This window comes from Protopterus annectens, chromosome 16.part0, assembly GCF_019279795.1.
Source record: "Protopterus annectens isolate FY-2018-M chromosome 16.part0, PAN1.0, whole genome shotgun sequence".
NCBI classification, from domain to species: domain Eukaryota; kingdom Metazoa; phylum Chordata; order Ceratodontiformes; family Protopteridae; genus Protopterus; species Protopterus annectens.
Genome location: NC_056750.1, coordinates 436,204,692 through 436,229,378, shown reverse-complemented (window position 1 = coordinate 436,229,378; position 24,687 = coordinate 436,204,692). Strand labels below are relative to the sequence as shown.

The 24,687-nt window shown below is 38.8% G+C and overlaps 1 protein-coding gene across 1 annotated transcript in view; it reads right to left on the bottom strand.

Annotated features, from left to right (window-relative positions):
• LOC122790606 (kinesin-like protein KIF14) overlaps positions 1-24,687 on the bottom strand; it is a 1,004,205-nt gene that overhangs the window by 536,825 nt on the left and 442,693 nt on the right. The window contains exons 12-13 of the mRNA XM_044058133.1: positions 13,245-13,308; positions 1,433-1,617 (exon numbers count right to left, since the gene is read on the bottom strand). Of these exons, the coding sequence (XP_043914068.1) occupies positions 1,433-1,617; positions 13,245-13,308 (249 nt within the window). The remainder of the gene's footprint in view (positions 1-1,432; positions 1,618-13,244; positions 13,309-24,687) is intronic.

The following is a 24,687-nucleotide window of genomic DNA, read 5'->3' as shown; positions in this document are numbered from 1 at the left end:
TCAGTCTAATGAAGAAAAATCCACAACGTAAATGTGTGATCAGTTAAATCCTTTTATTAAAATGTAGCAGGGCAAATGAGTGCTGTAGTACTTAATGTTACAAAGAATATTGTGTGCTTATGTATACTAACACTTGGTGTGCAAAAAATAGTCCGAGAACATTCAACAATAAAGCCATCATAATTGTTAGCTCATAATTGAAATATTTATTTCATTGGAGGAAAATCAGAGCGGGAATGGGAAAGCACTGACTGGGTTATTACAAAGTGGTGAATAAGGCAACAGGGAAGAGGCTTACCCAATGCAGGAGCTACTGTAGGAGGTCTGGTGAAAATAATTGGGTCGGTCATTCTCAGATATGATGGGTGAAGAGATGCATAGTAATTAGTAGGGATGAGTGGTGCTGTGACTTCAATAACAGGAATCATAGCTGTGTTGGGGGGGCAGAGAGGTGTTCGATCGGCCTTGCAGATAACCAAAGAGAAATATTTAAAATTATAAGCTAAGAAGAGAAGGAAGATGAGCAGTCATGTCATTATGTCCATTGTGAAGCTTGTTAATGTGCACAAGTATCATTCTTACATTATGGTTTCTGAAAAGAAACGGCACACAATTTCAGCAGCAGTCAGCCAAAAACTACAGAGAACTCCATGAAAATTAAATAGAACTATTCCATTTCTGGAACACCATATGTTCAAATCCAGAAGTTATTTTTGTACTTGTGTAGTAATACAATGCTAGGGTTTTAAGTGTGAAACACACATACTGGCACTGTCCCCTGTTCCTTTATAAATACTACTGCAAGGAGCTCTAGTATTTCTTCATGTTCTCAATCCTATAAATTACTCACTTGTTCCCTACCCTGCCTCCTATATGTCAGTCGCAGTTATAAGCTCTAGTCGTATTCCTCTAGAGTGCCCCCCCCCCCATAGAGCTGGAATTAATCTCTCTTCAAGCAACCATTACTTCAAACTGTGCAGCACAGGAAACAAACTAAAATGTAGGAATGTGCATAAACTTTACTGGGGGGGGCTGTATTTTCCATGGTACTGTGACATGTTGGAGATCATAATTTATACCAATGAGATGTAGCAGAGATGTTACCAAGCATATGGCATGTCACCTAGGGTATACTACATTAATGCACGATCAACATATTCACCAATGCACTGAGCTGCTCCATCTTGCAAAACAAAAGAATGGTGAAATCTGACTTCAAAAAGTAATTTGTGCCATAACTCTTGAATTAAAAGGGTACTAGTACAAGAGTTACTGTAGTTGCACAACTATAACATACTTGAGATACATACCTTGTAATCAAGGGCATTTATTTTCAAAGGTAGTATCATGATGACATTGGCTAGACTAGTTTTAGAACAGGTCATAGAATAAAGCCAGTACTATGCTCTGCATTATGAATGGTGATAATTACCAATGGTCATCTGCAATAAGGGCACCCGAGAGCTGGATCTCATGTGTAGAGTTTGCCTGGAGCTTCCCCACTTTAGTGAGACCTTCTTTGATAAGGTACAGCAATGTTTCAGAGAGCTGTGGATCCTCGTTTAGATTCACAAGATTTGGAAGGTGGTTTTCTACTTTAAATGCCACTCCAGACTTCTGTAAAACAGAAAAATAAGAATGCGAGTGTATTTCTTATTTCAGATTGATTTTGAAAATGTATACATTATTCTGACTTGTTAGTACCATGCACCTGCCAAGTTATTATGAATCCGGGTTATAACTGACCAGACTGCAACAAAACCAAATTAAAAATTCTGAAGAATCAAGGTGATACTGTAAATATGGCTTTATTATGACTACACTTATGTATTGATACGTTTACAAGTGTGTTTATACACACAATAGACATACTGTAAGATAGTGCAAGAAATGCAATTATAACTAATAATCTTTAGCTTCAGTATGAATGACCCCTACAAATTTACACAGTAAATTGGACAAATACATGTCTAAATCAGACTGAGCTATTTCCTAAGTATCCGTAAAACTGATTTATACTTATTTCAAGTCACCTTGGATGCCCTCATTGATGCAGAGCAGTTACTTCAGTGCTTTGTAGGTCATTTAGTATAAAACAAAGTACTTAAAATACAAGTACAAAAATAAACACTATGTACAGGTGCAAATCGCCCCATTCCTACCTTGCAGGAGCTGTGGCACCCTGTCCATTTACATATAACTAACTCAGAGGTTGCCCCACCATGGAAGAAAAAAACAATCTTTGGAAAAAGAGCTCCAAAAAGTAGCTCTAAGAGAAATTGCATGATAAGCTTTACAATGTCTTCCCCTCCACTATTGTCTACCACCTTTTTAAACAATGTCATTCATGAAAACAGTTCCAGCTAAAACATTACAAGGTCTCGTCTCTTTTCAAACCGACTGTTTGTTCTGCACAGTGTTGATTGATATTGAATAGTTCTCGTCTCTTGGATACTGTTTATTAATACGGTTGGAAAATACCATTGCGACTGCTACCACACACACCAATTTCTTCATCTCCTTCATGTGCATAAGACATCCCTTTGGTTCCATTCGCTGGACATCATTTTCCCTGCATCCCTCTACATTATGCACAATACTGAAAGTGTTCAGTTTGCACAGAGGAATAAAAAGCTTTCTCCTGTTGATTTTTCCATATCCAACATCAGAAACCTATCCCCACTGACTTATTTTTCTGACAAAATTCTAACCTTTACACCATGTGATATATTTACTCAGAGGTTTCATACCATCATTGTAGTGAAAGCACTACTTTGTCCACTGTACACTCCTTTCCAACAGTGTGCTCCTCACCAGGGTGAAATCATTCACACTAAGTTCACACATTTTATTATTCCTTTGTGCAATGTCCCATCTCATTCTGTTAACATACAAGATCAACTGCCTGATCTTTGAATCATCTGAAATCCCCCCCCCCATCCAGCCACAATGTCAAATATATTTAGGACAAGTCCTAGATCGGTGCTATTTGTTACCTGTTTAAAGGCACCCTCTTTTCTTCATTGCAGACATTTGCCATTAGTTTCCCAATTCTATTACACAGCTACAGTTCTATTATGCTGCCACCTAAAACAGTCTTTCCTTTGTATATTACCTTATTTTCTAAAATCAGATCATTCACCTTCACAGGACTATGGTGGTTTATCACTTAGGTCATTGACATAGCTAGCAAGACTCACATGATGTCTTTTTGGTGTGTGGTGTTACTTGGTCCAGAACTCCCCCGCCCTGTAAGCACTGTGGGACTGAAGTTGCACTGGGACACTATGCATAATGGCTATTGGAAACCATATTTGAGTCTATAAACAGGATTCAATCATTTAGGGATGCAAGGCATGTGGTGCAAGTAATCTAGACAAATATTCACCATAAATACTGGGACACCTCTTGTGTTCAGAGACAGTGGTCTGTGTCATCAGATCAGTAGTCGAAGGTTTTCATTACTACTACTTTATCTCCACTGACAATTGGTTGCTTTTTGTATTTGAAGACTGTGTACCTTGCAACAGATGCAGACCTTATAATTACCTGTGATAAAGAAACCTATTGCATTGTTGGGGAAAATCAACTAGCTGCCTTTCTGGAGGGGGGGGGGGTGACTGGAAAACTCTTAAGAATCTTAGATTTACTTTGGCATTATGATACTGCTGTCCCAAAATGCAGTAAACTATCTCTCTGGTTCCATTCCTAAAGGTCTGGTAAGAACAGTTGCACATCTTGCAATTTTTTAATTTTAAATGGTTACCATACTAGGTGACTAGTCATTAGAAAATGTAGAAATTAACCGGATGAACTTCAATGTGAATAAAACACTGTTGTTTTTATTAATTAAAACATACCACATGTTCCAATAATAGGGCTTTTTTGTATTTATTATCTCCCTTGTTCCTATTAGGATTAGTAAAATCCATCCCTAACAGCGGTGGATACTTGGTACCCCAACCTTTCCTTACTTCTTCAAAAATAGTATCCACTATCTTCTGGGGATATTTCCTTTCTATAAACATTTTCTACAGTATGTCAAACTCCTGGCCTAGTTCTTTAATATCAGAGGTCATTCTTGCCACCCATATGGCCTGACCCTTTACCAATCCTTTTTTCTGATGGTATGGGTGGTTGCTACTGTAATGCAAGTATGCATTACAAAAGGTTTCTTCCCTGTACAGGTTGGAAATAAATTTATTGTGCCGTTGGGAAATCTTAACATCCAAGTAGCGAATACTCATAGGGTCCCAGGAATGTGTAAACCTAAAGTAATCGCTGCTACCATTCAAATGTTTCATAAACTCACTAATTTGGTCTACTGTACCATTCCAAAGAATAAAAATATCATCCAAAAACCTCACAAAGATGTAGGTACTTAAAGGAACTCTTCAGAATACATTCATCCTCCCATCCCAGCATGACAATGTTGGTATAGGTGGGAGCACAAGCTGCCCCCATCGCAACTCCACTAATTGTCTGATAAAATTCACCTTCAAAATGGACAAAATTGTCCAAAATGAGTTCTATCAGCTCGACTAAGAGCCTGATCCTGTCTTCTTCAAAGGGAAGAAAATTGTTGCATGGAAAGTTCCATCCCCTCAATTTTAGGAATGCTAGTAAAGAGATCCACTACATCAATAGTAAGGAAAATAAGCCCTGCCTTCCATAAATCCTGTTTTAATTTTCCTAAAAATTCCCAAGTGTCTTTCAGGAGATGGGGGGTCTTGGTCATTACTTCTTTACACCATTTGTCCACAAGAATGGCCAAGGGGCGAGTCTTACTCCCCCTACTAGTCACAATAGGCCTAAAAGGAGGTTTGTCAATATTTTATGAACCTTTGGTATACCGAAAATATTCGGTATCACTGGATTTTTCTGTTTTAAAAATTTGTAGGTGTCCACATCTATCCTGTTTTCTAAAAAAATATTCTTCCAAGTAAAAATCCAGCCTTTGATAGGCTACTGTAATCTCATTTTTTGAAACAGGGGGATAAGTATCAGTATTGCAAAGGAGGGAGGTTATTTCATTCTTATAATCTTCCGTTTTAAAAATAACAATCCACCCTCGCTTATCAGGTTTCATCACCCTTAAGTCATTGCGCCCTCTAATTTGGGTCAAAACTTCTACTTTTTTGTTAAATTACACCACCCTTTCTTTTTCTCAGCATTCAGTTGATATAAATCATTAGTAATCACCTTCTCAAAAACTTGTACTAAGGGGTGTAGAGGGGGATTAAAAACACTATTCCTCTTACGTGTACTTTGATTGTTACCTGCCTCACTGTTAACATCCTTGTCTTTAAAATATAAACTAAAGTTAATCTTCCTCAAAAATAACTTTAGTTCAATAAGTGAGTCAGCTATGTTAACTGGCCCAGTGGGCACAAACTTGTATCCCTTTAGCAACTCAAAATGGTCTTAACTCCACACCCGCATAGTTGTAAATTTTAAAATCCTGATAAATACCAATGAGCTCATAATTGAGAAACCTAATTATTTCATCATTGTTGGCCCTTTGTTGTGGTGGTCCCACCTCTGCTTGTTGTTTAACTGCTTCCCCAAATCCACCATCACCTGTGTTTTATGGTGAGTCATTCCGACCTTCTCACCTCCTGAAAACCCTGTGCTGCTTCTAAAAAGGAATCAAGTTCCCCTATTGAGTTCCCAGTTTCTTGTCTATTAGGGTCAGGTTCAGTTTCTCACGATTGTGGCCTATGTTGTCCTACCCCCCACCCATCAGGGTGCCTTCCTTTGCCAATAGGTTTGCTACCAGGATACTTGTATGCTCTACTGTCTTGATATTGTTTAAAGTCCCTGTCTAATTTTTTCATCTTTTTTAAAAAAAATGTTACTTTTTTTTATCTACTCTTAACAAGGCTTGGTTATACAAATGCTCATAACTCTCATAGCTCGGCTCAATGAATCCATTTCATTACCCAGGGCTTCCAGAACAGATTAGTTGTAGTGAATCATTTTTATCAATTCAAACCCACACACAAAAAAAAAAAAAATCCTGAACCGTTTCCCGGGTATAATTCACTCCAAAGGGAAACTTGTACATCCCAAGTCCCTGAGGAACAATTTTGTGTTTAAGACATTCACGCAAATATTCGTTTTCAATTTGTAAACTTTTAAATTTTAACAACGTTTTTCAAAGTTAAATACCATTTCTTTTAAGGTAGGAAAGTAACGTGGTGCAGAAAATACATGAGTAACATTCCCCTGCCCCCCCTAACCTTGAAACGTAAAAACTCTGTCCATAATGTCTATTAAATTAACATTCCTTTTATTATTAGTCCAATAATAGCCCCTCAGATTCCCTTCACAAGTGTTAGCATTTGTAGGGGCTGAAACACTCTGGCTTCCATTAAAAGTCTAGTCATACTGGTGACGGCTACCTGTGCAAACACACTCATATGCTATGTGTTAATGTATTGTTAAGGTTGGGGGCCTGCAATTAAAAAGAAAAAAAATCTTAGAAAGAGCCTCATCACCTAATAACTTAACAAATTTCAAGATAAGAGACCTGTACAAACGATGGCACTCTGGAATATGCTACTCCATGAAATATTCTCAAACGACTACATACAATATCTGTTCAAATCAATATTTAGAACATTGTTTCACTTCCCAAGTCCTGAGGAGCGACTTCCTACTGATTTGGTTAGTCAAAGAAATTTCAATCTTGTCTGAACTTAATGGTAAAATATTTTATACATGTAAAAATGATCCTGAAGGGAAGGCTACAGTAACAGTATTAATTTACATATTGTGAAAATTATAAATTGTTTTAGAACTCTTCTCAAAGGGGATGCATAAAATTTAACATTTTATACATACTGCCAGAGCCAGTGCATTCCTCATTCTTGTCACTTAACTGAATAATTAATGTATATATGCCTAGAATTAGCCATTTAGCACAACCAAAACTTTGCGGCTGTTGTGGCGGCAGTCATTTTTATGTCTCGTTTAGGAATCAAAAGTAACCCTGCAGTACTTCTTAAGGACTCTGTTTATAGTGGTCTGTTGCAGTGATTTACATAAATCAAACCCCATCCATGGGTAATTTTGCATGGGACTGCTAGGAATCACCTCCAGTGTAATAAATCTGACTTCACCTCACCTCATTCACCAACTATATGAAGCTGCGTGCTACAGAGTACACACACACACTGAAGTCTAAACTAGCTTTCAGATGCAGGATTGTGTAACTATGCCACAAGTGGATCAGGTGCCAAATGGTCAGAAAGGGAAGGAAAGAAAGAATGATTGGTCAACATTTGTTCGTCTTCCTGGGGAAGAGTCTCCTAGCAGGGTTGTGGTGTCAACTTCCAAAGCACATTATCTTTTAGCAGTGGAGAGCAAAGTATTCAGGGAGACCATCTGGAAGGCAGCACTCCTACAATTACTCTGCATGGCTCCACTGCCTGTCTAGTACCAGTCCTATAAACACAGTCTAGGGAAGAAAACAAATATTGAAGTCTAATTCTAGGCATTGTTCCTTTGGGGGAGCTATCTGGGGGATGCGGTTTGTTAGCTAGATCTTGGGTAAGTGTAAAACAATATTGTGCATCTCATGGGAGACAGAAATAGCCAATGTAATACAGATTGAGATAGTACCTGTTTAAAGTGTAGTTTTATATCTTTGTATGAGAATGATTATAAATAAAAAAAACTATCATTCATCTGTCAGATTAATACTATGTGGCTAATAAAAGTTCTCTGGCAGACAAGTTGGTGGGTCTGCGGAAATTGAAACTGGCTTAAACTGAGCTTGAATGTTACTACAATCTACCCGGTAGAGGACCATTTTGAAAAAAGTTGCTTTGCATGGAAACCTCATTTGGGGAAGCCTTATCTGCCTCTCTTGATCTCATACTGTGATCTGGGTAGATCCTGGGAGACATTCACTACAATTTTGCAAGCATATGGCTGAAGATTGAATGCATTTTTTGTTAGTATAACAATATTCTGGGTAATAGTAGTACAATAAATGTACTTAATTACTGCTCAAATAAAGCAATTCTAAGCATTTAAAAATGTTTGGATATATGCAAGTGTTAACCCATACTGGTTATATTCCAATATGGGAATATTTAGATTTCCTTACAGCACAAGATTTTCACTTAAACTAGCCATTATGTGACCAGACAATCGTATACAAAGTCATTCATGCACATGTGCAGTGCATTTTGGTAGACCAGCCTGCAAGTACCGTCTTTACCTCATTTGCATGTTTGGTGGCTTAAACTACAAAGTTCAAATGCTTTATGTTGTATAGTTAAGCATCAACTTGAGCATTAATTAAGTCTTATTTATTCCACATTACCCCTTTGTTATGATTTTGTGCATACAATCTTTGTCAACAGACTTACTAGCAGCATTTTTTTTCCCTTTTCTTTACATTCCTAAGTGCATTTCCCATGTGATGTCATCTTTGCCATTGTGGTCAGAGTTGTGGCTGAAAAGGGTTATTGGACCAGTTCATTTACTTGGTTAAAGAATAAATATGCTAACAGACATAAAAATTTGCTATAGACATTCATTAAATACATAAGTGGGCTATGACCCAACTACAAAGCATGGCATTCAAATGCCACACAGTCTCACACTGTCATTCTTCCTGATAATCGGTACCATAGGTACACACAAATTAGTATGCTGAATTACATTTCCAATCAGATTAAGTGCTTGCGTATATCTGAGTTCTACTTCTAGGAAATAGTTCCACTGTAAGTGCACTCAAGTCAAAGAACAGCATCCATCTTAAAAATTCTTTTCTGCCTCAGTCTCACACCAGCTGCTCCAAGTAGATCCACATTCATTTTATTTATACCAGCAAATTAGTCCAGCTTTCATGCTAAAGCTCCGTTCAGCAGATTGACACATGAACCTTTCAACACATAGCCAGCAGTAGAATTGTCCCCTTCCACTCAGTCATTGGTCTCTTCCTATACATAGGTTCATAGATTAGTACTAGGCTAAGTGCCCTTGCGAGCCATTGTAAGCCTAGCCAATTAGTCCTTGTGAGACTCAAACCCTGCACCTTGTGTTTGCAAGGCAAACACCTAAACCATTAGGCCATCTTCCCAACCTTTTCCTGCAGGTATACACATTTCCATTTCTGCTTCATACAACTGCAGATATTTGAGATGCTTCAGGTTGGTACCATGTGATTTTGCGGTATAATCAGCACCTGTATCTATTTTAATCCTTACTTAGGTTCCATGTAATGGCACTTTAGCTTAAGAGTCTGACTGCGTGTTTAACAGCAGTCACTAAACCAAAGAAAAAAAGTCTGAGCACTTTCCTCATTTTTATTATTGGTAAACAGGTTGTCTACCTTAGTTTCACATACTACCAAAACGTCCCATCTCATTGCATTTGTTAGATTCCTAGCTTCTTACCAAGTTTATGCCCAAGACCACCATGAAACTCAGGCATGTCACCCATTATTGGTGTGAGACTATATATTCCCCATAAAGAAGATTCCTCTTTATTCCAGGTGAATATTCAACAATATCCAATGCAGTCATCTACACTGGTTTTAAAGTTTAATAATAAAAATACACTATTACTGGAAGAGCTAAGCTGAGAATGCAACAGTGAACACCCCACAAAGCTCCACACAATATATGCAGGCATTTGAGGAGATGAAACCGGAGATGGACTTTGTTCTTAAACTCTGTACTCTACAGTGGTCAACTGCAAAATCTGGATGGCGGGATGATGCAGTGAGAAAGGTTGTTGGGGAGTGTCCCTGTTTCTATAAGAGAAACTGTAACTTTAAGATTTTTCTAGAAAGTAATAAGGACATGGGATGTGAAGTATGTATTTAAGGAACTTTTGCATGCAACATCTGCAGCAAATGCAGATTCACAACAAATAGTTCATCATATTTCTGTTAATTACATCATAAGTTACCAACCTCCCAAATAGTGCAAGTGTTACACCCAGCATATTTCATGCTGAGATGAATGACATTCCAAGCATTTTATATTGGAAGAACCACGAAAAAGTAATGTTCTTTTACTTTATGGTATGAAGAAAAACTGATGCCTTGATTAGTTGTAAGTGAAATGCAAGGATAAGAAACCTTTTCTTGTTTTATATGGTTGATGGCTTAGAAATTAACAGGATAAGGAGAGATGCAGACAATTTGCTAAAAGAAGAGTTGTGGCAGACTAAATTAAATGCATCACATACCCAGGTGCAATATGGCCATCAATTTGAAATGTTTTGAAAAATTGAAGTACCTGTGTATGTTTTACTTGAATATATTAACTCCATGCTCATACAATCATGGAAAGAGGAGGAAATGCCATACACATACAGGGAATCTCTGCCAATGCACAAAGAAAACTACAGTAGCAATGACTGCATATAGGCAACAATAAAAATTCACATATTTCTGTTACATAACTGTGCAACTTTGCCAAATTCAACTAAAGCGATTTTTAACAAAGTAGATATTCATTTGAAATAGATGTTCAATCATCTAGCTACTGTCATTTGGAGATTCAACCAAACAGCATTCAGATGTAACATGGTTCCATGTACTTGTATACCCTGGAAAGCTGAACAGAGAACTGCAGTTATAGTTATGTTATACAATGTCAAATAGGACAAGGCAAACCTGATTTTTAAGTACACCAGTTTCAGATTATGATGTCATTCAGTAATTCCCCAATTATGCCATTCTGTAAGACTCCCATAAGGATGCTTCCCCTGATCTAACAGCACCAGTTTAGATAGATTCATAGGTGTTGACTAGGCTAACAACCACAAGGGCCTTTTTAAGCCTAGCCATGCATCCCAAAGCTCTGACAAGTTCTGATGCCCTTGATAAATGTAAGCATGGACCTGGGAAATGAACCATTTACAAGTTACCAGAGTCCATTAGAGACACAGGTGCCAAACCAGGGATGAATTTCCAGTTTCCCATTCAATTGTCCAAGTTGCACTTGAATTGGGTTAGACGGGGGTAGTGTCTGGGATACATACCTCTCTCAAGCAGGTCCTATTTATATCACAGGCAAAGTTTACGACTTTAGAATGGGTAATTCTGGTGCGGTTTGTTTTTTGGAGATGGAGGACCAGAGTGGGGTCTGACAACACCCTGTATGCCAGGCATAGATCTCCCCTCAAAAGCCTGTAGGAGACCGAATACAGGGATAGGGCCTTGAGGTGGTCTCCATAGAACATATTACTTACACCATGTATTACTTTTAATGAGGAACTTCTGTGGACAACCCAATTGTTGGACATGCCTGGTTAAGTACATACCAAATGGCATTGTACTCAATGATAGGTCTGATGAAGGTTGCATTGCACATAGTGTGTTTGTAAACATATATACAGCAAAATGCAACTAGCCCCAAATATTCAATCTTGTTTTGAATTAATCCTTTAAGTTAATAAAGCAATGTTTTCTCATTGCAAAATTGCCACCTTCAACAAAATGGCTCCGCATACTACATGCCTTTCAAAGTTAAATAAAATAAGATTTTGCCTCTGATGGATTTTATAATTGCCACACTAACCTTTACCCATTCTCTCAGCTACAGTATATACTAATACCATTAAAACCAACATTTAAAATATTTTGGGACCTGACTAGACTTGCAACACAATGAAAAGTTGAGAGCCAATATCAACTGCTTACACTTCAGAGATAAAATCTCAATTCTTCTTTACCCCCCCCCCGTCCCCTGCTATGGCAGCTATTAGGCAAGGGCATCCTTCTTGCTTAAGTATGGTGTCCCCTTGTTTGCCTCTGTTGGTGTCAGAATCATAACCACCCTTCAGACCCTCTGATAAAATACATTGATTCACAAACTTACTATTGAACCAACATAACTGCCTCACTTTATCCAAGACCAAGTGGTTTCTAGCACAACCCATTGTCAATCTTCTCATCTCCTTATGTTTCAAAATACTCTGCACCCCCCCACCCTTCTCAAGCTTTTAAAACATCTCAAACCTAAAACCTCAAAAGCCAATCCAGAGGTGGTCCATTAATTAAAAAAAACTGTCATTACACTCTAGCCATCACTTCTCCATACTTGTCTCTAAACCATCACAGTCATTTCCTTGGGATTATAAAAACAGTACTGCATACCTTCATACTGGTACATGTTAGAAATGGGTTCCTGTAACACTGTGTTGCTAGCAATGAATGTCTTTTTTAAGTAGTGCACATAAATTCTCCATTACTATAAAAAGCAACACAAACGGTCACAGTTCTTAAATGATCCACTACCTCCCCTCCAGTATTAAAGTTGCAAACAAGTACAGTTTGGCCATTTCAGAATTCGCTGCAGAATGCTGTTAAAGTATGTGCCTTCTAATAAAATATAAAGCAGGATATCACAGCTCCAGTCTGAAAACTAATACCAAAGATTGTCTTCCTACTTAAGATGCCACTTGTCTGTTGGTATAAAATGGTATGCAAAATGTCATAGCTCTGATTAGGAATTCCCATCGGACACCTTAGAAGAGGACTTGTAAATGCACAATATCACCATTGTTAAGCGTGTTTATTCACTACACTTTTTTTTTATATTAAGGCAACTTCCTATTTCTATTAAATAAAAAAGAAAATGTCAACTCCTGTCTTAAATTTATGTTGATCTACATGCTTTTTGTCAGAGCTTCTCTCAAACAATATCCTTTAAGTGTATCCTATTGTCTGATGCTATACTGAGTCATGCAGCTTTACCTTTCACCACCACACATTTCCACTAGCAAAAAAAAAGAATCTCATTCCATTTTTAAATAGGGTGTGTTCCTTCTCCATCAGTGCGGCATGCACTGAAAAGTGTCAGCTCCAGTCAGGATCATTTCGCACATCAATACACCATGCACCACGCTATCAAGTCAAAACATTTGTCAGTATACTCTTCCTCCAAAACATGCTCCCTCTATTCAGTAATGTTAAATTATGAATATCCAACAAGCCAATATTTGGTATCAAATACGCATTCGTAAATAAGATGTTTCAGGTAAACTAAACAAGAGGAGGATGCAAACTACTAAAAATAGCTGAAGTATTTAATACTGACATCTCAGGAAAAAAAAGCAGTCTTATATAAGCTGAGCTGCAAAATAACTAACATGTTTCAATCCATGGGCTAAACTGCTGAAACACCTAAAAATCTCAGCATTGTTTCCCTACAACTTAAAACAGGTTTAGTTGGTGGAGTATACTGATGTTATGTATGGTTAAGCAGAGATACCTGAAGTTCCTTTGCTTCTTCCATCTTGCATTGTTCTGCAAGAATAAGTTTTTCTTTCCATTCCCTATAAAATAAAAGGGGGAGAAAGTCAGGAGAAAGATTAAACAGCAAAACAAAACTGACTGGTCATCTTAAATATTAAGACTATGAGCAGTTCTTCAAAAGGAATTAGAAACTGTAGAACAAGCATTTGAATGATAAAAGTGATCAGATGTTTTTTCCATTCAGCTGTTACTTAGCTTTCCACTAGAACTGAACTTATAATGCTTAAATATACGTTAAAATCAAAGAAGTATCGTTTAAAAAGCAGGAATGTGCTAACTCGATCTAAACAAGCTAGAAGTGCACATAAATTCAGACAATTCAGATTGTTGCTGTGAAGTCTTATGGAGGGTAAAGCCTTTCCTACATGAAGGACCAGTGCAATGTAAGCCGTTTTCCTGTCACTCAGTAAAAGTGTACCTCTTGAGACAGAGGCCCATGATCATGTATTAAGTAACTTTAACCTGAGAGATACGAGGCTTAAGCAGTACATAATGGCTTAGTGGTGAAGGTCTTTGGCTCCCATGCACAAGGTTCAATCCTGACCTCCTACCAATGCCCGTTTGGAGTTTGCATGTTCTCCCTGGGTCTCTGTGGGGTTTCTCACATGTCCAAAAAACATGATGAGTGTTTCCATCTCAAACTCACCAATGAATGGAGCTGTGGGCAGCAGCACAGACTCTTCCCCCTATAGGGCACCATGTAGAGTCTGTGGGCAGCAGCACAGACTCTACATGGTGCCCTATAGGGGGAAGAGTTGTACACACCAACCGCTTTGGGCATCTACTGTGGTGCGCAGTATCCTCAAGATAGGAAAACACGGATCACAGACTGCTTGCCATGGCAGGGCTAGCCACTCTCGACAGTGTAAAACATGGCTCTAGGTAATTTGGTCATGTTGACTAATGTCACCAAAAATGGAATGGGTAGTTAATGGTAGTAAGTGGGTTGAGGACTCTGCCTACTTTGACCCATCTCAGGGACCCATGCTAATGGTGGGAGGGTATATGTGCCCCTATTGGCCAGTGTGTGGTCGCCATAAAGCCCAGCAGCCTTGGAACAATAAGCTACTGGCTGGCCAGTGTCTAGTTGTCCAGCCTGGGTTACCTGGGATAGCTCTTTTGAGCGAAAGCTGGACATAACACCAACCAACCTGCCAAACTGAGAACTGCCGAGCTTAATGTACGTTCACTGACAGGATGCAGCTTGGAAGTGGATGACATGATGATACGGAGGAGGCTGGGCATCCTATATATCCAAGAGATGAGATGGAAGGGCAGTTCAGAAAAGCCACTTAGCTTGGGATCCAGTCTACTCCTTAGGTGGTGGGCAGGCTAGACATGGTATAGGAATTGTGGTGAGACAGGCTTCAAAAGTCAATAAGGGATATAATCAGAATTAATGACAGACTCATGGCAGTCAGACTCCAGTGTAATGATACGGCAGTATTCATAATCTCAGCCTATGCCCCACAGTAAGGTTGTGATAGTGAGGAAAAGAATGCATTCTGATAGCAGTTGCAGGACCCAATAGATAAAGCAGGACAACATGAATTGGTGTGGATAATGGGCGATTTGAATGCACATATCAGGACAGACAGAAAAGGCTCTACATGGGTCCACATGGGTGGGGCAACAGGAATAAAGGAGAAGCCATTCTAGACTTCTGTCTGGCAAATGGCTTGATAGTAGCCAACACATGGTTCAGAAAGAGAGACAGTCACAAGATCACATACAAGAGTAGTCAACATGCAACTCAAGTAGACCTCCTCCTAGTAAGGAAAAGGTACCAGGGTAGAATCCATGATTGCAAAGTCATCCCCAGTGAAACAGTCAGCCCACAGCATAAACCACTAGTTGCCACAATCAGCTGCAAGCAGTGGTCAGATAAGGCTCCAAGGTCAACAGAGACCACAGTGAAGACCTGGAAGTTGACAGGAAAGAAAGTACAACAGTTCAAGGAATTACTCAGGGCTCTAGCACCCCAAGAAGATGAGGAAATAGGTGAAGATGAAGAAGAATGGCAGCACCTATAAACAACATGTGTTAGGACTACAGAAAAGATATGTGGCAGAGCCAGGTATGGAAATAAGGTACATAAGGAAAGCTGGTGGTGGAATGCAAAATTCCAGGAAGTCATCAAAAGAAAGGAGTAAAGGAATAAGTGGGAGACGGAAAAGACTGACCTGTCTAGGAAGGACTACTGGTTGGCTAACAAAGAAGCAAAGAAAGAAGTTGCAGGAGCAAAGAATAGGGCATCGGAGGCACTGTACCAACTTCTGGAAAGTGACAGTAAGGGGCACAAAATCTATCCAGTTGCAAGGCAAAGACAGAAAGATAAAGAAGATAGTCATACACCCTTCATAAGGGATGCCAGCAACAACATGTTCACCGGTCCAGAGGACATCAAAGGTAGATGGGAGTATTTCCAGCTGCTTCTGAATGAAGAAAACCCCTCAGAAGCTGTACTGCCCCAGAAGCAGCCTACAATGAGGAGGAGCCCACCCTAGAAGAAGTAAGAACAGCACTAAGAAAGATGAAGTCAGGGAAAGCAGCAGGCTCAGATGAGGTCACAGCAGATACGATAAAGATGTTGGGTAAGACAGGGGAGAAATGGCTCCTGAGGGTACTGATAGCAGTGTGGAGAGAAAGGCATATCCCAGATGACTGGAAAACATATTCATGCCAGTGTACAACAACAAAGGGGACATCAACTGCGGGCAGTATAGAGGCATCAATCTCCGATCACACTGCATGAAAGTTCTGGAGAGGGTGACAAACAGATGCCTAGAGTAGTGGAATGTAAGACGGGGAATTAGCAGTTTGGATTCAGATCAGGATGCAGCACAACTGACCCGATGTTTACTTTGAGACAGATACTTAAGAAGCTAGAGATGAGGAGAGTCCAACTGGGCATTCCTACACTTGGAGAAAGCATATGACAAGGTCCCAAGAAAGCTGATCTGGGCAGTACTGCAGTGGTTTGAAGTCCCAGAAACATTGGTAGAATTAGTGCAGGTTATGTAGAAGGACCCAATGGACTCAAGTACAAATAGTGTTTGTGCTTAAAGAGGGGTTCCCAGTGGGAATGAGTGTAAATCAGGGTTCAGCTCTGAGGCCACTGCTGTTCAAAACTGGTGATGGACTACATTAGCAAACAGGTTGGAGGGGACGGATCAACAAAGATGCTGTATGCAGACGATGTGGCAGTACAGGCAGACTATGAGCTAGAACTTCAGCAAAGGATAGGAGAATGGAATGCAAAACTGAAGGTGCACAGGATGAAACAAACACAGATAAGATGGTGGTAATGGCAGCAAATTGGGGAAATCAGAAGAAGCTGAGAATAGAGATAGAAGGGAAGATAGTGGAACAGGTAAACAGCTTCAAGTATTTGGGAGGGGGAGTTGAGAAGAAGGGTAATCTGAATGAAGAGGTCAAAGCTAGAATCAGAGGGGCTGCAGCCAACTGGCAAGAATGTCAGGTGTAGTCTATGACAGAAGAATGAAAAAGAAGCTGAAATGTAAGGGGTACAAGACAGTGGTGCAACAAGTACTACTGTATGGTACACAAACCTGGGCAGTAAAGGCAGAACAGGTGAAGAAGCTAGAAGTGATGGAAATGAAGAGCCTGAGAAAGGTGGTAGGATGCACACTGTGGGACAGACGAAGAAATGAGGACATAAGAGCAGAAGCCAAAGTAGCTGCAATTGCAAGAAAGATCAATGAGAACAGATTGCGGTGGTTTGGGCACATGTGTAGAAAAGCAGACGACAATCTGGTGAGGAAGATTCGGGACAGACAGGAAGAGGGTAAGAGGAAGCGAGGATGTCCAGCAAAGAGGTGGATGGATTGTGTGAAAGAATATATGCGACAATCAGGCATGAGTGTTGAAGGCAGGAGCGTAGCATTGAAATTGAGAGAGTTGGCGAGAGTTAACTAGATACCCCAACCCCATGTAGAAAAATGGGAAAAAGGGGGCTGATGATGATAAAGGATTATGATGATACAATGAGGCTTAAGCCATCTAAAGCTACTGCACTTAAAACATGTCCTGATCCCTCAAAACCCTTTAAGTCATACTCAATATTTTTATACAAAATTATAAAGAAACTTCCAGTAAAGCTACTGCAAGAGATGCATTTGTAGGTCTACATCTTATCTCAGATCTCATTTCCCAGCTGAACCACACCCCCATAGCAAAACATTAGTAACCCTCCTTTGAAAAAATAGACATGGTTTATACTTCATCCTCAAAGTACAATAAACATTTTCAGAGGGACATTTAAGACTCGCCATTTGTGTAGTATAAATAGTTGCATTTGCCAAAGTATTCAGATAAAGGCCACCATAAAGAGACAGCTGTAACTGCTGGTCATCAATTAATATTACAGAAATCCAAGAAACTGAGGCTACATCAGATCTCGTGAACAGCAGCATTTTCTTAACTGATTTGCTGCAAAAGTCAAAACCACAGTAATGCATTAATTTATAAAACACTGGGCTGACATATCGATTTACATTTCTCCGCATTAAAGAAGCCACAAATAAACACAAAGAAGTTTTTAAGTCTTTCACCTTCTGAGCTCCTATGATTCCCTGTGCTGATCATTGAAAGGTCAAATGTAGCAGGTAGTACATACAAACACAGGCAATGAAGTAGAATCTTGCCACTTAAGTTGATTTATATACTGGATACAAGACCAGTACACCCATAATAGTAAACAAAACATACACTCATTCATTCACATTCTTTGAAGCCTGTAGATTTCCGTATATTCTCATCTAGTTTAGCTGGCAATATCAAACCTACAACAAAAGACAGGGCTTTTCAAATGCAATGGGAGCTTACAGTCCTACAAAGAAAGTGAAGCTTTTCAGAAAGGAAACGCGATTATCAACTCTCGTCTGAAGCATAACACACAGCAGAGATTGTGCATTTCCAGTGTGCTTACATTAACTCAGTAGTAGTAGCAGACTTGAATCAATTTAAACAGAGTTAAATGCAATTAGAAATAGTTCTGATGGATGAATTACTATGTTTTGTTAACATGCAGAGGGCACTGACAAATTTAACAGGTCTTAAATGTTACCAGTATGTCTGGAACTCCAAGATTTACAATTTTAGACCTTGCTAGCAATGGTGTCTATAAAAAAAGGTTCATCACATTTTTTCATGCTCCACCAAACCTCCTGTACTATGCATTTTAAACAGCAGACTACAGACATTCTTAGTCTGATAAAAGAGTAATAAACTCAGTCAGGAATAGACTAAAACCCATTGCTGAATCCTATTAGTTTATCTTGTACATTAATTCAGACAGTTCGTTAATTATGTTCCACATCACAAAGTAAACGTTAGTCCATATTTTAACAAGCACCTCCTTTTCTGTATCAACTGGCTTAGCCCTTTGTGGTCAGCCTTGAAATATATGCCAATTATAAAGCTGCTGGCTTACAATAAACTAAGAATTCAGAACTGATTTGGCAGAATGGGATTTATTCCCACTTGTTTTTATACTCACAGTAGAACTTGAAAAGGAAATTTTAGCCTGGTCTCATGACACAGAAGCCCTGACTATGACCCAACTGATTAAGGTTTGATAAACAGCATGCATGTCGGAGGGACCAGACAAACAACAGTAAGCAGACAATGCAGACTCACTCGACTTGGAGAAAAAAAAAAAAAAGAGGTAACTTTTGGGCTGCACTTGAATGACATCCAGAGGTATCTGTAGGTAAGTGACAAGCAACATATGAGCCTACAGGGGCGCACACTGTTCAGCAGTGAACTGCTTAGCCAGGAAGTCGTACATGGGCAACATGCACTTGCACAGCCCAACAGCAATCACAATGCTTGAGGAAGCCACCAGAGGTATAACAATTCATCAGATTAAGAAGGTGGATTCCACAGGACCCTGCATACTGAGTCTGGCACGCTACCTACTACCAAACTCTTGCCTCTTTGAAGCTATGGCATGAACTTATGACCTCCAGTCAGAAATCAGAAATGATTTTATTTTATATATATATATATATATATATATATATATATATATATATATATATATATATATATATATATATATATATATGGCTCTCAGAGTGGTGGTGCCCGACTTTCCCTCCTTGCAAAACAGGGATCAGTGAGTCAACAAAACAATTGCAGAGGAGTCAAGAGACAAAGTCATACAGATGGCGTTTAAAAAAAGTTACCAGATTACTCCATAGGATCTATAAATGCTACCTACAGCTGACTGAAAGAGCACAATAAGCCACATTCTCACTCATGGACTTTGCATTTAAATGTATAAATGGAATCTTATTCAGTCAACATTCCAAGCACTAACCACACACAAGAATTTTGACATTCCTGCCAAACAATATGAAGCTCTCATGCAATATTCATGGCAGGCATCGGACTTCTCTTAAACCATATAGCTCCTATTATTTCTCGGCATCATACTTCCCCCAGTATACCAAAGGTAAATGCATCACAAGTAAGGCAATCACTATATACAAGTGTACATAAATGCTACAGAAGTCTTACCTTACTGTAATTCACAAACTGGGACTGAGTGTCAACTATTAAAGGGAAACGGCAAAACTAGTATTTTCAAAAAATGACATCCTTGTGCAAATACAGTCCTTATTTAGTGGTTCCTCAGAAGAGACTATGCATATATCATCTATGTAAGTGCATGCAGTACAATGGTTACACCCTGCCAATCATGAAAATGGTAAACTTAAGTGCATCCCAGGCACGAAACCTGATCTAAACACTTCTCAAGGGTACTTTAAAGTTTAAGCAGATGTAAGCACTGCTAAGATTTGCTGTTGGTCCCTTGGAAGAGATTCAATGCAGAATGTATAAGCTGTTAGAACTTCTTTCAATCATACTTGTGTGGTAGAGTGAAATGTCCAACAGCATTAAAGCCAGTAATTCTACAGATGAGCAGTTCATTTCTGCCTGCTGTCTGCTACAATCCCATGTGCTTTACCAGATTTCAAAAGGACTGAAAGCAGGCAAAACCCTTGCACTCCTTTACTTTCTCTCAGATCGTTCATGAGGCAGATAAAGATTCATGCACTAAAAATTATGACCATTTCACCAATCATAACCCTTTGTGTTTGACATGGATATCAAAATTCACTTTACCAGCTCTTTTCTAGGTGAACTTCAGCAAGTCCATGCCTCAAAGACAAGTTGGACCCATTCATAATCTGTGTACATATTTACGTTGTGTATACAGATACTATAAATATCTACACAAATATGAAAAATGGGATGACCATAGGCTGACTGAAATAATTTGATCCAATATAGTCCTGCATTTCATAGCCACCATTATACATCACATGTACCGCAGCAGCTTGGATCGAACACAGCTGCCCACAGATCTTTGTGTGGCCAATGAGACTTGCGGTACGCTAGCATCCTTTCACATCCCAGGCAAGGTACAAGAACATTTTCTGTTTTTCATCCCATTCCTTACATATCAATGAGTTTCAGTAATGGAGTGGACAACATTTCCATGCAAGATATGGTAAAACTGAAAACTAGTATACATGAAGTTTCCAGCTTTTGTGGGAGTGCACTTACAGTAACACAGGTGCTAGATTATTTGTGCCTAGAGTTAGTACTTTGCACCTACTTGGGAGATGTAATGTTTAGCTCCTCACAGATCTCAACATTAAGAGTATAGGTCACTTCACTTTTGAAATCAGAAGTGTTTTGAAATGAGTGTCCAGTTTGCATGGTTAATAGTACTTCTGGGAAAGAATATTTTTGCTGTGTTGATACAGGAATGACTACCTTACCAACACAGTAAACAGTGTAAAGTTGGAGATCTGTGTAATTTTGGTTGTTGAACTTCGAGACTGATTTAACTGTTTTATTAAAGCTTTACTTTCAGTTGTACATCATAATCAGATTTGTCATTTAAGACAGTTGCATATTTGGACGAGCAGTCATTTTTTGGACTGTCTTTAATCCAAGACAAGAAAGTTTGATCGGGTGTTGTTGCCAGACAAGAGTTTGATTCTTAATGCATCATACATGGCCTGATGACATATTTTCAGAAATATTTCCAAACTCACTCTCAAAGCACATATCAGTAGTTACCAAACCAACACCTTACTTATCACACTTGATCCTCCACAGTGTGAAGTGTCTTGATTTAAACAAAGTTTATTCAACACCTATATTCCCTAATTTTGTCTACTCAATTGCATTCTACTTATGTGTACTTCCATTATACTCTTGTTCTCTCACTAAAAGCAAATCTTCTTTTCTTTGCATGTCCGGGCTGAAATTGGTCACTAGGGACCAGTGCTCTACCCCAGTAAGTAAAATTTAGAATTTTTTATTTCTTGAATGGTCAAACATATGACTTAACAGTGGCAATGTGGTGTAATTTTGCCTTTGTAAGTTCTATCAGAAGACCATTAACTGGACTACAATTTGGTCTTGTTTGACGCCTAACTAGCTGTTCTGGACCACTAAAGCCAAGAAAGCCTACAGCTTGGTGTCTCATAGCACTACTTCATTTATATTAAACTCTTTTGTAAGATCTGCAAGGTACGTTTGTTTTAAATAAAGAATGGCAAAAAAAAATTTAAGGTAAATCAGGAAGCTGTAATTATACTTCTCTTGAGCCTCAGCAAAGCTGTCATTATTTCCGTCAATTTTGTCATTCAGTTTATTCTCCAACAGGGAGAAGAGGTGTGTACATTCAGCCCATTATCTAAACAGGATTAAAATGCCTTTACAAAATAAGGTGTATAGTATCAACAGTGATAAGAAAACAGTACAAAACCCAAGGGGAAATCAGAGGGAACAGGAAATGCTTCAGATTAAATGTTTGGTGATTGTCTGATGAAAGTTAAAGCTATTATAAACTCAAAAAGAAATGGGTAAGAAATGTGATGAATAAAATAAAAAGGGAAATACAAAAATGTTTTGTGCCACCATAGACAACGGAGTACAGTGAAGGAAGAGATCACCTTAACTGTCTGCAAAGTTATAAAGAAAAAGGAGGAAAAACTATCCTGCTGTCTATGAATGGTAAAAGTGAAGAACATGAGGAAAAAAATGTTTGATTCCCGCAATCTTAATCAATCCAATTTTTCTGTGGTAACAAAAGCCAGTGTAAGTTTCGTTTTCCATTTCACTGTTTGCAAGGTACTCAAAGACAAACACTTTTTATGAGGGCAGAGTGTAAGAGGAAAGTCTTCTGACAAGATTAGAAAGCAGGGTTATTACTGACTTACTGAAATGTGGTGCATGTCAAGCAGAGCAGCTCGCTAATCACAGCCAGCCAGGCATAGGCCAACTAGGCAACCACCAAGAGCGTGGCTCTAGTAGGGGCACTTTTCCAATATTTGCTTATTTTTGTAGTAAAGAAATGGTTTACTTAAAATGTGTTGAATGAAAAGTAGAAAAACTAAAGATTAATACAACCTGAGAGAAATAAAAAAAAAAAAAAAAAAGTAATCTGGATGGTCTAGGCAAGACCAGGACAGAGAAGCTGTGGAGCCCTTTTGCATAAGGCACCAGCTGGCCTAAGGCTGGCCCTGATAGTCATGTTTATTACTGTTTGCTTATGTACTCTGTCAAAATTATAATTGTAACACGTTTTTAATGTTTGCTTACCTGGATCTTTTCTCCCCAGGCCTCTGCTGAAAATGGACATGCATCCAGTCGGACTATCCCAGTCAAAGGTAAAATAAATAAAATAATGTAAACCTAGACAATGGGATGGGCAGCCTCATTCGCACCAACTTTATCCTGTTTTGCCTTCACAGACTAGAGTGAACATCTGAACATGGGATTGTGACTAGGCTTGTACTGGTCTGCAGTCTGATTGCCTACTACTTGCCTATGAACTTGTAGCATTGATCAGATTCAGGTCACCTCATTAAAGCCACTTTTACTGGAACTATCGTAAAACTACCAGTAGCATCATTCAATGAAAACCCACAAAACACTTGTTGGGAATAGCAAACCCCCTGCATCCCTAATGTGTTAAACCTTCAGCCCTCTACCCCACTTAATCACAAAGACTTAAAGCATAAAAAAAGTAGGCAGACTATCTGAAAGCCTTGTCCCTTTTCTCAGCATCATGCAAGCTACAGAGACGCAACTTATACTAATGTACAGAGTTTCAGCAAACCATATTCTCTCAGGCCTATTACACATTTAAGTCCAATGGTATCAAACACACACTTTAGTTTACAGGAGAGACTGAAATCTAACAGAACATGTTGAAAGTATAGATATGCATTACAGAGAATATCACTCTTACTGACCAGTTTAGATGATTGGATGGTTGACCTATAATTCAAACCCCTTTTTAACAGCCATGACCTTCATGGCAACAAGGACATGTAAATGTCCCAACATATACTCGACTGCATACCAATAATCAAGAGATGGGCCAAACTGTAAGGGCTAAAAATGACCATGGGGATGTAAAGCTAGGCTTCAAGATCTTCACAAATCAATGGTGTAATAATAGATTTAAAGGAATTACTGGGATAACTCTAAAGTTACATAACCAGGGGGAGGAGAACACTCAAATCAGTCCACCAGAATTTTAGCAGTAGCTACCAAACCAAAAAATGGTAGAGTTACTTCTTTGTAGGGTGGGAGGTTTGTGGTTGAAAAGAAACTGACTTCAATAAAAAATCACAAATCTCGTATTACTTAAGGTATAGATCACAGATTACTCATACTTGCCTTCTAAACACCCAAGTTAATTTGCTTTAGAGATTTCTGCATCAGTTATACTTCCACTCGGAACCTCACCCTTTCCTACCAGCCCCTCTATGTTGCTTCTCAGAAGAATACTGCATTGCTAGCCTTAAAAAGAAACACCTGATACCAGCGAGGGGAAATGTTAGACTAAATTTAGTACTTTTATGGCCTTTCTATTAGCTACAAATGGTTCAGAGCTACAAGTTTGTTGGAAACATTCTAGCCTTCAAAATAGGGTGAAATCTTTGCTAGTCTCTTCTATTTTCTCCAATAACCTGTGCCATTAATGACCTCTAGCTTAAAGGAATAGACTCCCTTAACTCATCATCGGAAAACAAACTACACAGTCTTCATGCAATGGATCGTAGAACGCACTTACTTAGTAGCAGAATCCAAGATTACAAAAAGACAAGTCAACATTTTTATCTAAAGCACCATTTAGGTCCCAGCAAGGAATCTGCTCCCTATGAACTTTTGGGTGTCCTAGATTTTGATTTTTGATGCGACTGAGGTCATACGCATGCATTCATTTACCTGGGACCAACCTTCTGGAGATGTATGGGTGGACAATGGATGCATATCTAGATATTATATATTCAAAATTAAAACAAAAAAAAAAAAAAAAAATTTTAAAACAAAAATTT